General features: G+C 43.4%; 1 protein-coding gene across 2 annotated transcripts in view; it reads left to right on the top strand.

The window, feature by feature from the left end:
* Positions 1-17,988, top strand: part of NAV3 (neuron navigator 3) — a 247,832-nt gene that overhangs the window by 62,086 nt on the left and 167,758 nt on the right. For both annotated transcript variants that reach the window (XM_026040972.1, XM_026040973.1), the window contains exons 2-3: positions 6,920-7,037; positions 7,697-7,749. In XM_026040972.1, the coding sequence (XP_025896757.1) occupies positions 6,920-7,037; positions 7,697-7,749 (171 nt within the window). The remainder of the gene's footprint in view (positions 1-6,919; positions 7,038-7,696; positions 7,750-17,988) is intronic.

Genomic DNA, 17,988 nt, shown 5'->3' on the forward strand with positions numbered 1-17,988 from the left:
TTTTGCTTCAGAGCACTCAGCACATCAGCAATGCCAGGCTGCTTTTATTTGAAGAATTACCTARTGGTTTCTAGTCAGGTCTGAATCTGTAGGKTTTTTTTTTTCCCCTCATTTTTTGTATATTGCATTGATCTTTAGTGAGGGACAGAGGAAGGCGGTTCGAATTCCGCTCCCGAAGCACATCTTGCAGGCCAGCTTCATCCAGAGGGAAACCTGCTCCTGCCGGGCTCCCGGAGCGCTGGGAGAGCTGGGACGTGCTGCAGATGTGCTCGCTCACGGCAGGACACACTAACACGGAGTCACCTGCCCAGCGGCGTCCCTAGGCTCAGCTCTAGGCCCAGCTGAGATACTGTCTAGAATCAGGGCTTTGCATAAAAGCAGTAGTGAATGAGAGACCCTGGTTTTCACAGGACTGCCACTAAAGTGTTGTTGAAATGCAATTCAGAGCGGCAAAATAAGACATACAGGCAAATATATGGCATATTTATAATTAAAAGGCATGAGACTAGCTGTTCTGGAGCATCTCGCTGTGTGGCCTTTAGTGCTGTCTGCTGTTRGTTCAAGAAGCTCAKGGCCAATATTACTATATCTGTGGAGTCCTTGCTGCCCAGCAGATAAGCCTGAGCAGTCTTGCAAGGCTGCAGAGCACTGGCTGGCCGGTGACTCTGCAGCTGCAGTGTGAATATCTGGCTCCTTCCTGTGGTACTTCCTTGCTACTGCACAGCATTTAAGAGCAGGCCAGTAGCCATAGCAAGATGATTAAATTCTACAGCAAACCAGTGTGAGTCTTTTGAAAGGTTGAACAGGTAATTTCATTTCATGAAGAGCTGGATATTTTTTAAAAAATGTGCAATATTCACATCACTTAGCAAAGCTTTGCACACACACACTCACACYCTCAGGCTGCTGCTTTACATCTGGCATAGACGCATCAAAAGTCTTGCCCTCGGTGCCATGGGTAAACACTGGCCTCAAGCACATGTGTTAAATTAATTCTGAGCTGGGATTTGGTAAGACATGTAAGGAAAGAGAAAACAGTAAGTCAGTACAAATGTTATTTGGATGCTCAGATCACAAGCTGCAAGTGAAACTTGGAAATATAAAACGGCCCCTGAAAAGTTGGGTAAGTTGCCTACAGATTGCCAGTGATTGTTGTGGAGCATATTGTTTCTATTCCATCTCTTAGCTGGGTTTAGTGAACTTTTATTTAATTTAATTGCATTTTTATCTGAAAATTGCTGAGTAGTGTTGATGGATACATGCTGCTATTTACAAAATGAGATTGTACTGTAGGGATTCTGACATTTCATTTAATTTGTATGTATCACTCTAGATGGTTTCTATTCCTTGACTCGTAATTGTTCTCATTTGCTCAGTGGGATTCAGAAACGGGCTTTGTGGATTGACATTTAATACTCGTTTCACTTTGTTAAATGAAATGCAKTGGCTTCCATCTTGCCTATAAATTAAATCATTCGAGTTTCATTGTCTGGCCATATATTTTTAGTTGTGTAAATATTTTTCCTTCCCATGTAATTTATTTTATGCTACAAAGAGCTTTTTCTTCACTCCTTTACCTCGTAGCAAACAGGAGTTGGAAAGTGTGTTTTCTGCGTTAAATCTTTTCTGAGTTAAATCCTCACGTTAAGTTGTGTATTCTGCTTTTCAAAGCAGCCTGAAAGTGTATCCTTGCTTACTAAGCAAATGCTTTTCCTRGTTACAAGGTAAATTATTCTTTTGCACCCCGGGGAAATAAGCTTTGATGAGAAAATATTTAGAAGGTCAGGTCCCGTGTCCCAGTGAAGTTTTCCTCAGTCAAGAACCAGCAGGAAGGGTAAGGGCATCTCTTAGCAATGTGATCTCCTCGCCATGCAGGGATGTTACTCAACTCAAGCAGCTTCAGGGACTTTCCAACGTGGATTTTGCTACCTGAAATTCATTAGCCAAGAGCTGCAATGTTGACATGGGAGCTGTGGTCGTGTTTCTTCCCTGGCACATGCCCATCACGGGGGACTCTGGGTCAGCCAACTTGGGTATCTGACATCCAGCTTAGGCCACATGCTAGAAAGCAGCCCGGGTAGCAGATAAGCAGAATTTCCAGCCCGTTTTGTGGCATTCTGGAAAACAAAAAGAGAAAAGCCATTGATCTCGGCTCACACAAGAGTGATTTCAATGAGTGTCTGTGGGTGAAARGCTTCAGGTACCATCTAAGGACAGTACTTTACACAGAACAAACACTTTACATTACTAAGTAATTTAACCCTTTAACACTTTTGCATTATGTTAAAATTCATGTKTTGGGGCTTTTTAATATTTTTGTTTTGCTTTATTCAGAAATTGTTTTACGATTAAGGGAGTTAGGAAATGGGGTTTCGATTCTTTTAGGCTCACTGTTAACRAGGATACAGTTGTCTTCCAGAGAGCATTTCAAAGGACAGCTGATGAGAAGCAGATACTATCTGTTGATTCTCAGACATCTAGGAAAGAAACTTTGTCAAATAGTGGCCTAATTTATGTGATCCGGCCTCCTAAATGGCATGGAAATTTGTTGCAAGGCCTTGGCATAGCTCGGCTGTCTCCAAGGGCCGTATTCCCGAGGCGGCAGCGCTGGCACGTGGCTGAGGGCCCGCGAGGAGGAGGGCACTGAGTGTGGAGAGCTCTCTTCTCAGCAGCAACAACTCGGAGGCTGTTCTCACCTCGGAAACCCTATATTCCCTATCAAAAAAATACACAGAAATACGCAGATGGATCCCTATCCTTGGAATGTGCATTTTCCCCGCCATGCCTATTTATAAAAGGGCATGATGAATAAGTGGATAGACGAAATGAGTACAACTCAGACTATCTGGGTTGTATTCCCAGCTTTGTCTTCCCCTGGCTGTGTGTGGAACCACACACCCACACCCACAAAAGACAGAACCAAAGGTCAGCAAAGAAGCCCTTTGTGCCTCAGTTTCCCTGCGTCTTACACAATATCTAAGGATACTTACATAATAGGGCTGATGTCACTGGTGTCTGGAAAGCATGTTGAGCTAATTTCGTGGAGGGTGCTAACGAAGTGACTTGCATTATTAGTGCATTTCTGGCTGACTGAAATCCATGTGACACTTCTCACTTGATRTAGATTGTGTGTGGTAGCGTTTGTGTGTTGGTTTCAAAGAGGATGCCTTATARCCCTGCTTGATGCATAACGATTTATGATTAGAGCAGCTTCTAACCTGTGAGTTCCTCCCTCTTTCTTCGCTTTGTTAAGCAGCGCCTGGTTTCCTCACAGATCCCGCTGGCCAGGGCAGGATCCCATGTGCTCCTTACGGTGACGGGTGAGGCAGGAGGTGAAGGCTGTGCCTGTGTGGGGGTATGGGGACTAATTTCCTCTGCTCCCTGGAAGGCCAGTGTGACAAGCAGCTAAGGAATGCTAGGGGAAAGCAAACCGGTGTGAACACGAGCAGGTCGTGCCCAGGCTCACGTTGCCCCTTCCAGTTCTGCTTCCCATTGCAACGACCCCGGGAGGCAGCTGGGACCGCCCAAAGGCAGACAGGACCACGGCAAGGCCGTTATCCTGTTGTTGGGAGCATCGCGTTGCAGAGAGCAGAGGCTCCCGGGGATGTCTTGGCCAGCGGAGCTGAGTACAAAGCCGAGGGCTCCCCGGTAAGAGGCGCCTGTGTCTGCGCGGAGCGGCGCTCGGAGAGGAAGTTCGGGAGGAAATGAGTAAGTTTAAGAGCCCAGCGAGCGGCTCTGGGGCCGGCTGAGCAGGAGCTCGCCGAGGAAGTGTCGCAAGGGCCGGCTCCATGTGTGTGCTCTGCTCTGAAACCGCTCTCATGGCAAAAACATCCCGGATAGGAGTATCTGGGGGAAGCATAGCTGGATGAGTGCGCCATGGAGGAGGTTTTCCGTAGCTCAGGGYGAAGGGGAGGACGCGCAGGTCCTCYCCAGGGGTGCTCGCACCCGGCGAAGGGGGAGCACCGAGCGCGGCTCGAGCAAGTTGCTGATCTTTATCTTCTGCTCCGTCATGGCTTTCCCATGCCTCGCAAACCAACTGCTCGCGGTTAAGCTGTGCAGTGTGAGGTCTACCTCGGAGTGTCTGTCTTCAGGAATTTAAGATAACATTTYGAAAGGATTCATAATTACATTGATATTTATGAACTGTGGAGGTTYTCTGTTCCATGTGATATTTGCACTGGAGAATTTCACATGAAAAGCACGTGGCGGCATGTGTGCATTCTTAGGGCTTCATGTCTGTGTCTACATGCTTCTCATGCTTTGCAACTGCCTCGCGAGCAGTTGGATCCCTGGAAGAATGACATGACTGAGAAGGGCTTTCGAGTGGGAAAGGGGCAAAAAGGAAGCAAGGGGTGATCCCTACGGAAAGGGAGGAAATTAAATTGTGCATTCCATTGCTCACTGGATATCGGCTTGCTCTACCGTCTGTATCAACAACTCTTCACCTTTTGATTTTAAAATATTTCTGAAGGGGAAAAATTCCTCTGGGGCCATTGTCTTGTTCAAATCATTTTGTTCACCACTGCCTGACTATCAAAATACAGGGCATCAGTAATGGTTCCRGCCACAAGGATAAGGGGAATTGTCGACCTTTGTTTGCACAGCATCCATGTCTTTGGCAATTAGTTTTCAGCGCTGGTGTTTGTATTGTTTTGCAAGTATTGGCTTTAAATTTATGGGAAAAGAAAATTACGAAGGAGAGTGGTGGCTGAAGCCCATTCTTTGAGTATGAGGTCCTTGCAAAGACACTTGCAAAACAGCTGCTAGAATGAAATTTCAGTGGCTGCCTAGGGAGAGGATAGTTTGAATTGTAGTCAAAATTAGGATTGGTACAGCAGATTCTGTGTGGGTAGGACACGTGGAAAAGGAAATGCTCAGTATGGTATTTTTATTTGCAATGTGAAACTAACCCAAAATAATACTAGTGGGTATTAGATTCAGTGTGCTGCAGTGGTTCGGTTTCATGGGAGTGCAGAAAATAGTGCAGCCTATAACAGCAGCTTAAAGAATATTTCTGAGACATTATTTTAGAGGAATGACTGCAGTTGAAATACTAGTAGCAGCAAATACATGATGCTRTGGGTGTGGTACACATCTTTTATCATCCTGAATTCATGCTGTTCTAAATATATATAAATACAATCTTTAGAGACTTTGCATTAGTATTCATTGTATACCTATATAACGACTTGTTGAAGAGATTTTCTTAGCCATAGTTGGCTTTAAGAAGCATTGTAATGAAACCTTCATGTCTCTCACCTTTAATAATTCAAGAACTTCAGTGAGTGAAAGCAGAGGTGACTGAAGCAAATTTCTGGGTGCATCTGGGCAATTTGGGGCCATTTAGGGCCCTAGATAAGAGCAGCGTTTTTTGGATATGGGAGAGTTGGGTCTGATTCCACAGCTGAAAGTTAGGGAATTATTGAAGTCCTAATGCTGTCCAGAAAACAGGCCAACTAGATGCTCACCTATCTGCTCCCCAAGGAGTCTGGGGAGAAATAGGAGAAATCGGGCAAGTTGCGGTTTCCAATCTCTGTCAGCAAAGAGGAGGGGAAACTTTTGACGAAGCCTCTCAACTAACTTCCAGGGAAGCAAGAGAGTCCTCAGCATGGGCAGCGCTGGGATCCTTGTGCTGGGTGGAAAGGGAATGTCATTCCCTGGGTCAAGCCCCAGGCTAGGAACGTAGCCGCCTTCTGCCCCTGGCTCTGCCACTGGTTTCCTTGAAGAACTGAGCCAGCAGTTCATCGCTCTGGCCTCGTTTCTGTGTCCCCCTAACGGCGTTGTGACCCTTTCCTCCCCAGGGCCGGGAGGCTGGACGAGAGGGTGTTTGCTAAGCGAGCTCGCCGTGGCTCCGTGGGAGAGGAGCGGTGTCAACACGGCCCATCTTGCCAGAGGCAGGAGCTGAGGCCCCGGGCGCAGGGCTCCCAATGGGAGCTGCCGGCTGGGCCCAGTGCTCCCTGTGGGAGCTGCCAGGCGGGCACAGTGCTCCCAGTGGGAGCTGCCAGCCGGGTGCAGTGTTCCCAATGGGAGCTGCCAGGTGGGCACAGTGCTCCTCGTTTTGTGGGCAGCAGGCCCCGGCAGCGGGCGAGCGCAGCCCGGCCYGCTCCATGGCGTGGGCAGCAGGGCCGCAGGCCTTGGCCACCTCCATCCTTCCCTCTCCCTTCAAGTGAATGTGCCTGCTCTGCGTGCACCGTGGGTACTGCTGAATGCTCTCCTTGTGCATATATATCTGTATATATATATAAATATATATATATATATATATTGCACTCTTGCCTTCTGAACCTCTTTGAGCCCCTCGCCAGCCCCCTTGCTGTGTGGGCGCTGCAGCGGGCCCTTGCCAGCCTTTAGGTGACAAGTGCCACCTCGGCGCTGCTGGTGGCCAAGCACCTCAYGCCGCTTCCCCCCCCTCTCCCCCTCCTCTTCCATGGGAGAAGCGGGACAGCAGGTTCCCGGCGGATCCCCGTGCCCATTTGCCGCTTTCCGTCAGCTCTGGGCTTAGGGCAGAGCGGGAGCAGGGAACGGCGGCGCTCACCCGGACGCCGGGGCCCGCGCCTATAGGTAGAGACGCGCTGGGAGGTGGAACTGCGGTAGATGGGGCTGATTTATGACACGAGTTTCCTTTCCAGTCATAAGGGGAATTTTGCTTGGTCACAGCAAGCTTGAACCCTCATGAAAACAGCCTGAATCATTTGAAGTTAAAATAAAACAGAAAATGGCAGGGGGAGGGGCCTGGCTGCTTGCAGAAATAATAAAATAAATTAAATAACGTTCAATTTGTTTCCTTTGGTGCTGACTTCTTAAAGCGGAATGCGATCCAGAGTGGCTCTCGTGTGCAAGCCCACAGTTGTTTTAAGAATTTTTATTGTCTTCTCTCTCTCGTCCCGCTCCCCCCGGTGCCTCCCCCTCCGCTCTGCAGATTTACACCGACTGGGCTAACCACTACCTAGCAAAATCTGGCCACAAGCGGTTGATCAAGGATTTGCAACAGGACATTGCAGATGGAGTTCTGCTCGCAGAAATCATCCAGATCATCGGTAAGAGCAGTGCCGAGGGGAAGCAGCGCGAGCCGCCTCCTTGCGTGGGGGAATATATAATTCGAGTTGAATGTATTTAACAATAAGATGAACCCTGAATAATGCAAGCTGACTGGGTCCATATGTCTCTGATATTTGTGCGGTTCATCCTTGGCTTAATTAAAAAATATGTTTATGCGAGCATGTTTGGAAGTGGCTGTTTAACCATACTTTAAATGGCCAGAACTGTATCTTACACACTTTGAATTGTCAGAAATGAATGCTCCATTAAACCATATGTCTCCCATGTGTGCGTTTCGTTAGCTGGAGTGGCTCATACTTTCTGGGATGCCTTGAAACTGTATCCTGACCCTGCAAAGACAATTGTGGAAGATTTCATGTCAGCAGTTATTTTGCAGGGGCTGAAGAATTAGCAGCGACCTCCTTCGCACTTCCCCCTTTGCATGATTTGGCATGTGGAAGCAACTGCTGCTAACAAGAGTGTTGTTACTGTACGGCTGAGCTTTACTTAGAAAGGAGCTCTGTGTCAACAAAACCCCGTGCACTTCTCACTGCCTCCTCTCTTCCCTGCTTTCTCCTTTCCTTGGGGGGTCAGSGGGGAGAGGACGGTTTTGCCTCCTTGCTTACTCCTGCTTTCTCACCTCACTCTCTTTCTTTAGCAAATGAAAAGGTTGAAGATATCAATGGCTGCCCCCGGAGCCAGTCTCAAATGGTAAGAATGATATATATTTTTTAATTTGTGCTGGCACCTCTGCACTGTCCTAAAATGCTTTCTAATAATGATTTTTTTAAAACTGTGAATGCTCTCTCCCAGGTTTATCATAAAGTTGTAACTCTCATATAGTTTCTTGCTATTTTCCCCCCTACCCCATATGCCTAGTGTTTATTTTTGTGCTAACTTAGGGTTTCRAGGTAACCAGCAGCAAAACTTCACGAGCTCTAATTAACCCAGAAGTGCTTCAGCAGACCTGTTCTTCTCCTGATTATCCAGATAATTTAATTTGACTTCATTTTTAAGGGCAGTAAATCCAGGAAAAAAAAAAGTAAGTGGAGTCTTTGTGTCTGGAGAACTGGCTTGATGAGCAGGATTTGCCAAATTGTTTTTGAATATAAATAGCCTTTTGGATTGTCCTCTGCAAAGTCTAGTTAGATGCAGTGACTCCAGGATTTTCAGCAGCAGGGCTTTAGGCACATAGCTCTCTGAGCCATAGCTGCCAGCTACTCAGATAGTTTAATAGTCACAGGCAACTTGGGCTATGTGACTGTGATTCATATGTGAGCTTATTAATCTTTTACTGTCTCTATGGTTAGTAAACTACGTTAATAGGATAAAACTTCATTAGAAGGCTTTGGAACTGGCAGGTTCACAATCTGAGCCCCAACAACATCCTGTGCATTTACTGAGTCATTTACTGTTACCGTCTTGCTCACCGTGAGGACTTGGTCCGTCTGGGCACATCCAAGCACCTTATTCCCATGCTAGTTTTGCTGCTGGCCAGTTTTTTGGAGTATTATGATTTGGATGAGCTACATAATAGCAAATTGATGGAGCTGGACTTGAAAGTGGAACTGGAGATGAGGAGAAATTTTGCACTTTTTCAGTGGATTTTTTAAAGAGGGAAGGTATTTGCAGCCCTTTTTCTTCAAAGATGTGAAAAGTGAAAGGAAAGGTCTGGAGTACAATTAAATGAATAATTASGTTTTCCTGTTCTTCTAAGAAAAAAACAAGTGAGGCTTAGATGAGTTTCTTGTCTGGCTCTTGGACTTAGTACATAGCAAGAATATATGTGATTTCCTTAAGAGTAGTTATTATTTTAATTACTCATATTACAGCAACACCTAGTGGCCCCAGCTGAGAACTTTGGGAACTCCAATGTGGAACTAATATTTCACACACAGAGATCAAGAGATAATCGCTGACTTACAAACCTGCCATTCCAGAGAGACAAGTTAAACAAGAGGAGACAAAAGCACAGAAAAGTGATACAGCTTCCCAAGGTTATGTAACTGCTTAGCGACTGTCTAGGATTGCTGAGGGACCAGCCGCTCTTTGATGTCTTTCTAACTTGATTTCCCTGAGACACCGAACCCGGCTGCAGACAGAATTATTCACTCCGGTGATTTTTGTGCTTCTCCAAAACAACACAGTTTGTGTAAGCTTCCTGTTGATGGGTAAATATTTCTGTGGCACAGGGGTTCTGGATTTCCTTTCTTCTCTCCCCTGCATTTGTGGGGCAGCCTCATCACAAGCGACCCTTGTAGCTCAGTGCCTTCAAGGCCTTGCCTCTTCCCCTGCAAACCGTGCTCTTAGCTCAGCCAGACCAGAGGAGGTGGCTGAGATGCTCCAGTTCTCAGATGAGGTGCTTTGAATATTCCCATGTTCCCAAGCAAACGACGACAGTGTTTAAACAGTGCTAAGGAGTTGCACCTGTATGATATGGTAGAAATGGAATGTAATTTGTTATCATTCTTTGATTCACTCTCTTTACTGCATTGTTTTATTTCTGAATCCCATCAGATTACTTCCCTCCTTTTGACATATCCATTTTATACTGCTGATTTTTTATTCTCTGAGCTAGGAAATGTAAAACTTACTGAATTCACAGGAGCTCCAACTTGCCAGTTTTCTTTTCAGAGCATTTCGGAGACCCCAAGTATGACCCTGCTTTCTGCTTGTCTCCTTCCARTGGTCCCCTGGTGTGGCCAAGATGGAAGCTCCATGTCACCACATTGGCAACTAGATTACCTGAGCAAGGCTTAGTTTTGTTAGGCCACCTYGGTAGGCGAGTTCTCTGTATCTGCCTGTAGCAGAGGACTCCTGGGTGTTGGTAATGTGCCCCCCAAAATGTAACAGTGGTCAAAGCTAATTTAATTTTCTAGCAAATAGAAAATAGTAACAGAATTAAGATACCTGACTCATTTTTTGTTGTAACGATGTTGGTTATTATGGTAGGTTATTATGGTGTTTACATGTGCCCACATGTGACCATATGGCTTGCTGGTATGGCTGCCAGTAATCATGGCATTTGTGTGCTACACGTATTAATATATATGTATTAGTACTTCAAGATTTCTGTTTAGAATGATAGCTAACATCCTGCATAGGAGTCTCTAATACAGCTGGAGAATTAATGAGAGAAAGCCCAAGAAAGTTTTGGGGTATTTTAGAGGTGCAATCTGCCCTGTTCTTTTCCCTCATTCTGTTTTCAGCACTAGGAATTCCTGACCCCAAGCCAAGTTCATCCTCTCAGTCAGCTCTTCTGGGTCCAGGATGCATTTAGTTGTTTGCAGTTCACATCTTCCCTTAACTGCTCTAGCAATGGAAGATGAAGTAAAATTGCTTACCTGCAGTCTTTTAAAAACAGGGCGAAATAGAAGCATTTCCCGTTCTTCTTAGACAAGCCTTCTGCTTAGAAACACTTTCGAAGTTAGACAAATATGTGGTTTACTAAATTCAGAGCTGTTTTTCTCTCTTCCCTTCACCTAACAAAACCCACATCCTGGGTATCTAACTATTGGTGTGACAACCTCCTAGCATCATTTTGAGTTTATAATGCAAGATTCAGGGTAGAAATTATATGCCGTGACTCATTTTAACCTTCTTATTTTATAAATCTCAAGAATTCCCACCTCTGTTTTCTTTCACATATGTTTTGGTCGTCCTCACTCTCTTTCTTTACTTGGGATTAAGGTGAAAAGTTTAAATGTGCATCTGCCATTCGATACTCTTCCCAGGAAGCAGCATCTACGACTTCTTGATAACTTAAGAGAAGTTAGAGAAAGAGCACTGACATAGATTGTCTGCTGCTGGGAACGCTGGACATCCCCTGTAGACCATATCAATTTCAGTTCATAATTAACCGCTACCAATATTTCCAAGTTCTTTTTCACTCACCATTTGGTTTTCCTCTTGTCATTGGCTTCATCACATTCAAGTGATTTTAAGGCATCTCCATTCAGCCATTATTGTAATCCCTAAACATCTCCTAATATTTATTGTAATCATGTTTTAAATGCTTCTCTTTCAGTTTTCTTTCAGCTACATCTGTTGCAATATGTCTTGCATTTCATGCTCATGTTGGCAGCRATACAGAAGAAACTTACAGACAAGTTGAACTGGCTCCACAGGTCTAAGTTCATAAAAATTAAAACCTGTAAACCCCAGCAGCATCACTTTCTGCATTGTTAGCTCTACCAGGATCCTCCTGGCTGTCATTATGCTTGTACAACAGATTTCACACATYGAATCTGTGAACCTGAGATTTACTGGGGAATAAATTATTTCATATTCAGATTTCAGAAACCGTAGCTGAATGAAACTTCCAAGAGAGTTGGAGAGATTTGCTTATCTCCTGGGTAAATCTACTGTAGTAGAAAGATTTTTGACATTCCTYATGAATGGTTTTAATAAAGATAATAAGGATTTAAAGCACCATGTGTTACAAAACACATTGTCTATTCACCATGTCTTATAGAGTCTTTCTTTTGCATCACTCCATTTTTTCCCTCACAGATGCCCATTTCAAGTAGGAATAAGGCGTTTAAGCTTTCTTTTCATCATCTCTTTCAAGATTTCAGTGGAAAAAAAATGCCACATTCTTTTCTACTTTTTACTTGTGTCAGTTGTTCCATAATTCTGTCAATTAAGGAAACTTAGAATAATTTTTCTTTTTACCTTTTGACACAAGTAAAAGTTAATGCTCTTATATGAGCCATTCTGTTATAAGCCCTGGCATCATTAGGAAAAAGGAGTTTGGTAGCATGGGTACATCATATGTTGTAAAGCTTTTCTCTAGTGGTCCAAAGAAAAAGATCTTTGATTTTTTTTCCTTTTCTTTCTGAACGTACTGAAAAAAATGCTGGAAGGCCTCCTATGTTTTTTCTCTCAATAGAACATATCGAAAATCATATCCTTGTAAGAGTACAAAGAGTCAAATTTAATGCATCTTTGGGATATTCAAGAAATGCAAGAGAATCTTCAAAGTCTTGGACTGAAAATCTTTTCATGGTGACATTTGCAGAATAGTTAGTTTAAAGTTTTAGAAAACTAGCATTTCTGTCCTCTCCTCATTCAGCCTATGTTGCCTTCAGCTGCATTAATAATTGAATTAAGTAAAAAAAAAGGGGGGAATTGTTTTCCATATTAATTTTTCTTTAAGAAATTGCTGCTGTTTTATTAGCTGTTTTTTCTTCCTTAAGGTTGGCTCTTGCTACTTCTCATGAGACTTGTCTATACCAGTGCACATCTGCGTACAAAAGCATCCTTATTTGTGGTTAGTGGTAGGTTCTCTTTGTATTTAATAAAGAGCTGGAGGGACCCTGCTTATTAAAAGGTTCCTAATGTATTTGATGAAGACCATTTTTCATTCTGCCAGTCATCTTTGGCACAGTTTTCTACCAATTCATATAGCTATGCTTCAAATGTAATTTTTATGGTGTAGGATACAGGCATTCTGCAGTCCAACAGAGGGGGCTGAATTCAATAAAAATACAGGTCTTGCTTACCACATCCTGGAAATCAGTGACTTGAAAAAGGTGTTAGAGTTGTAGCACGTTGCCAAATGACTATGAGCTCTCTGTAAAAAGCTGCAGTTAGCAGAGCTGACACCATCTTTGAGAGGCCAAGTACGAACATATCTGATAAAAATAGGAAGTTAATATGACTATATCCAGCACGAAGGAGACCGTTTCTACAACACTGTGCTTCATTTTGTTTATAAAGCCATTAAAAAGAGCTTAATGAGTTAGAAATGCTTCAGAAAAGAGCTATAAGCATGCCAGGCATTTTGCTTCATTTGACAAGACTGAAGGAAAACTGTGTAGGCCAGCAAAAAAAAAGAAAGTAAAGTAAGTGAATTCATCTCTCCTTAAGTGGAGAACAATTTTTTTGCGGTATAAAGAACAATCTAACTCAAGGACTGTAGTACTACGTGAAGTCCAAAGTTGGAATAAGGCTAGGAGACCATGCCTGTAGTGGTAGACCTTGCTCGTTAGTGTTTTCCTGCAGTCCCACCAAAAAAGTCCTCTATGGCTTATTTTCTACTTATATGACATTGTTTTTTAATATAAAACAAGTATGGAAAGTTCTAGTAATGCTCCTACCATATCTATCTATCTATCTATCTATCTATCTATCTATCTATATACACACATGCTTTTTTTTTTCTTTTTTTAATGAAAATGTGTATGTTTTTGCTGTATGAAGTCGTCTGGCACTGGGAAGCCTAAAAATGACAATCCTATTTTAATTTTCAAGCATGTGAGCTCTTTCTGCCTGCTGTCTAGGAGTCTTCTAGATATCTTAGTGCAGATGTTGCAGCCTTCATTTTTATAGTCCTCTTAAACTAAGAAACATTAAGATTTGTTTCTAAAAGTGGTGAGGAATTTTGACTAAGAATACAAAAGGTCAGATCTGGAAATATCCTAGTGAGATTGCTTATAAAGATTCCAGATATATTTTCCATGCTTTGGAGCAGCTCTATGTCTGTCCTTCCACAGGAGCATTACGCTTTGAAACAACTTGCACACCAAAATAAGGCAAATTGTAGAAATTTGGCCCCCCTTACAATGGCTCTCAAGGGAAATTCACTCAGAGTGGTGAGAACTAATATTAGTTCCTTCCTCCTGCAGACCCATTTCTTGCCACAGTGACACCTGTGTCACCTCCTTGCGTTTAAATTCTGTCTCCACAGAGCGTCACCCCCTGCCTGTCAGTGGTTTTTCACAGATTTCACAGGCCTGACTGCTGTTAGAGCTTAGTGAAAATAAAAGGCAATGTGCAGGTTTCCTGTGCAATTAGGAATGGAGCACAAGATATTCCTGTAGCTCTGTTTCCATGGGACATACTGGCATACTTTATTTTCAGAAGGTATTCAAGTGAATAATCTGAAGAGTATTGCTCGGAGAGTATTTACTTTCATGCAATTCTTTCTAAAAGAAGAAACACACTAGAAAGGAAAAGGACCATTGGGCTTATCAAGTTTACAGTCAGGTTTTTTTTTTTAAGTTGGTTGAAATGTTCGCTGTGTGGGATGGAAGTATGGACAAGTGATCAGTCATACGCCATTTTTTGGAGMGCCCCATAAACACCATGAACGACTCACTAAGAAAGGAAAGCGGGGAGTGACTGTTCAGATTTTGCAAGGAGAGAGGTGATGATTCGCATCTCCCAAGGGTCTGTGCTGATGACTGACTCAATCACTCCATTCACAAAAGATCTGGGAAAAGGGATGAGTAGCAAATGACCAAGTTTGCAAATAGCTCTTTGAGATAATGAAACCTAAAGCTGACAGTGGAGGTGCAGAAAGATTTGAAATTTGGAATAAAAAAGTGAATTGAACTCCTTTTACCCTTTAACAGTTATGCCCAGAGGTTCTTTAATGATGAGCCAGTCTCTCTCTTGTTGGGAAGAGAGTCTGCATGAGAGAGAGGATGAGGCCTGAGACAAGAATAGCCTTAGTCAGTGCCAGAGTGTTTACAAATCTAAGATGAAGCAGTGGGTTCTCGCCACAGGGGTAGGGCATTGCTAGACACCCATTTCCCTCTCATCTCTGGTAGAGGATGAGGAACTGGGGTTTGCTTATGGAGGATTTGGTTATCATGGATTATGAGGAAGGCTTTAAAAGGGGGGAAATAGGTATATGTTTAGAAACAAAAGGCAACAGCCTCATAGCATGGTGTCTAGGAGAGCTGTCTCAGCAGAGCTAGTGAGAAAGTGTTAGCTAAAATTTGAGCTCCTGTGAAAATTATAATTGTATTTACAGAGAGGAATCCTCACATTTTAGCTGGATTATGAAGAAGGGATGTCTAAGACAAAGTTATAGCTCATAAGTGACTGTTTTGGGGACACACATCCTGCAGGCTGTGACCAGGAGTTAGGTGAAGAGTTTGAGAGGGTTTGAGGGAGATTAAGAGTTTTGCTTTCATTTGCAATTAGTCAGAAAGAAGATTTTAATTTGGACAAGAGTCTTCAGATCTGGAGTAAAGGAAGAGATGAGATTTGCTTTCTAATGACAGCATGCTTCAATTTCTGATATCGTCAATTTGTCCATGTTGTGAATATTCATATTTATTTTTATTTGCCAGAGAAATTTTCAATGTATTACAGCAAAAAACAGCATTTAAACACGCTTACCCTGGCACATGGCATATGTACAATCATAAAAACACTGATGCACATAATTTCTTCTCTATTTTGACAACTTCTTTATAACACAGATGGAAATCCATACTTTCTGACTTTTGTCTTTTTGTGTATACTTAGCATGAGAACTTCTTGTATCACCCTGCAAGGCTTCTAAAATTTCATTTATCTCCTACAGAATGGCTGTAGAACTGTATAGGTTCATAGTTTCTGTCCTAAGGGGCTTCAAGAGATGAACTACTGGCAAAGTTGATCATCTTTGAGAGCCACCCTATTATCTCTGAATCTTAAGGTAAAAGCAGCTCCCAAAGATTTTGAAAGCTCTTGGCAAGAATAGCCCAGTTCTGTCTTCACAGCACTTTATCCACTCTCTTCTGTTTAGGGAAAATGACCTGGAGTTTTCTATTATTTCTTCTGTTTGCTTTCCATAGCGTCTCTACCCTCTCCACTTTTGTCAGCCAGATGAACTTTAAATGACTTGGTCACACTTGTGCTCAATAGTCTGTGTGTTACAATGGGATTTTATGTCTTCAACAGATAAAGAGAAAMCCCCTTGACTCCTTTTCTTCTTAGAGACCTCTCTGAATAGACTTGATTAAACAGTTGCTTTAATTAAAGATCCAATCCGCACTTGAATTTCTGTTCCCATTGATGAAGGCAAAATCTGGGCAAGAAAAATAGATCAAAGGGCTCCCAGTTGTTGGTAACTGTCCGTATTGTCCGTGTTCATGTGGCCTCAATCCAGGTTGTTATCAAAGCAGAGTTTCATGAGGACATTTTGCCTTCTGTACTAAGCCTCCTTCTGCATGGTCCCCAGCTCCCAGCAGTTGCAGCTCTTCCTTGGAGTTCATAAGTGAATGGCCAAAGTGTCAATGCTCCCCGGGTCCCTGGAAGGAATTTGTCTTAGCAATGCATGGCTTTTGCATTCTTTGCCATTGCTTGTCCCCAAAAGCTGATACACGGGTTAATTTTGSATTTCTGAATCCAGCTCTTGTGGTTTGGCAAAGTAGAGCCTTGTGTGATTCCTATTTCACAAGTGTGGGTTTAAAAAAAAGAAAAAAATATCCACATTGGTAGAAAATATGTCTTACTCTCCCAGGCTACTCTCTCTGCCTGCTATGGAGGCAATGCTGAACTCAGACATCCAGACTAACATATCTCTGTTGCGAAGGAGTCTAGGTAGAAGCTGATCTRTGCAAGAACCATGCTCCCCAGCATGTTACATTTCAAATTTCCTATTTTCTGATGGCAGCCTCATGTAGACCCATATGATTCCGGATGGGCGATGGTTCCCAAGATCCCTCCCTAGATAATGTGCATTAACTCGTATCTTGACTAGATTCCCAGGGGAGTGTACAAGACCGTTCTAGCTGTCTGGCCATGCCTTCACCCAGAAGCACGGCTTAGCTGTTCTTCTGAGGTTGCTTTCTTGGAGAAATAGGSTTATTTCTTAGATAGGTTCCGCCTGCGGACCTTCCCTTTAAAAAGAGGTGTGATGCTGAAAGTAAYGAGGAGTGAGAATGAGGCCTTCCACCCGTGTGCTCTTGTCACCATCTAGAAATAACAGAGGCAGTTTCGGGAGCAACTTGTGAGTCAACAACTAAGTCAGTGTGAGACCCTCATCCAAGCACAGGAAAGGGGCCTGCCTTGTGCAGGGAATGGACTGTTAACCCGCTGCRGTGAGCATTAGGTTGTATCTGTCAGGTCTCAATATGTTCAGGGCTCTGAACATTTTGGAGACTGAAGTTAGCCAGTTCACACTCGTGAATGATAAACGATGCAGGACAAAGTTACAGATTGGAGGTTTGACTCTCTCCATCTTGGTTGTAGACTGAAGGGCCTTGGCTTTTCTGTGTATTCCTGAGTGTCATGGAATTAAAAAATCCTCTGGCTAGCAGCACTGAATGTAGGTGGAGCCAAAATATAAGAATGCAAATAGAACAGTGGTAGGTAAGTAGGCTCTCTTTCATCTGCTTTGAAATGGAATTATGTTTTATGTTTGAATATGTAGTTACCTCGAGATAAAGAACAGAAGAACAGAGTAAAAGTAAAAACGAGAGGATCAAAACCAGAGGTGTGCGCTATCCCAAAATAAAAATTAAAATGAAATAATGTCCATCCATCAAAGGATATATTATAGGAGTAATTTAGTAAGAATAGGGGGAATCAAGAAAGAAAGTAAGACAGAATTTCCATAAGAATATGGTGAATTATGTTAAAGAAGGTTGACATTTAAGAAGGAAGATGTCGGAATTCTGGTTCCAGGTTTTGCTGAAAAGAGATTATTAATGATACTAACACAGCCAGTTTGAGTAAGGTGAGAGACAGTTTGGTTAAGGATGCAGCTGGCAGAAGGAGCTACAGCTCTTTTAAAACACTTAGAAATGGAAAAGAAAACATAGATGGGGTGAGGGATGGACAGACAAGTGGAGTAACAGTTGCCTATTTTTAATGAGCAGACCAAACATGGCAGGGGAAGGAGCCAGACGAGGCTAGGGAAGGGACAGATGAACTGCGGGAAGTGCTAGGTCGCGTAGAGGGGAAAGGATAGGAAACTTCATCCACCTGCTGAAGGAAAGAAAGGGGTGAAACAAAACAGTGACACCATCGCCTTTTTGATAAGATTTTCTTCTGGTTTGGCTTTGTGGTAGACCTCTTTGTTCTGCACCGAAGCAAGCAGCTCTCTCTACTGCCAGGCAGGGTCTGAGAGCGTTGGAGGAACCACGGCATTCGTGACGGAGCCTCGTTGCTGAGCTCGAGGGGTACTCGGGCTCGCGAGGCGGTGAGGGGCTGCAGAGCCCCCGCGCT

This window comes from Nothoprocta perdicaria, unplaced genomic scaffold (assembly GCF_003342845.1).
Source record: "Nothoprocta perdicaria isolate Ctin4 unplaced genomic scaffold, notPer1 scaffold_272, whole genome shotgun sequence".
Classification (NCBI taxonomy): Eukaryota; Metazoa; Chordata; class Aves; order Tinamiformes; family Tinamidae; genus Nothoprocta; species Nothoprocta perdicaria.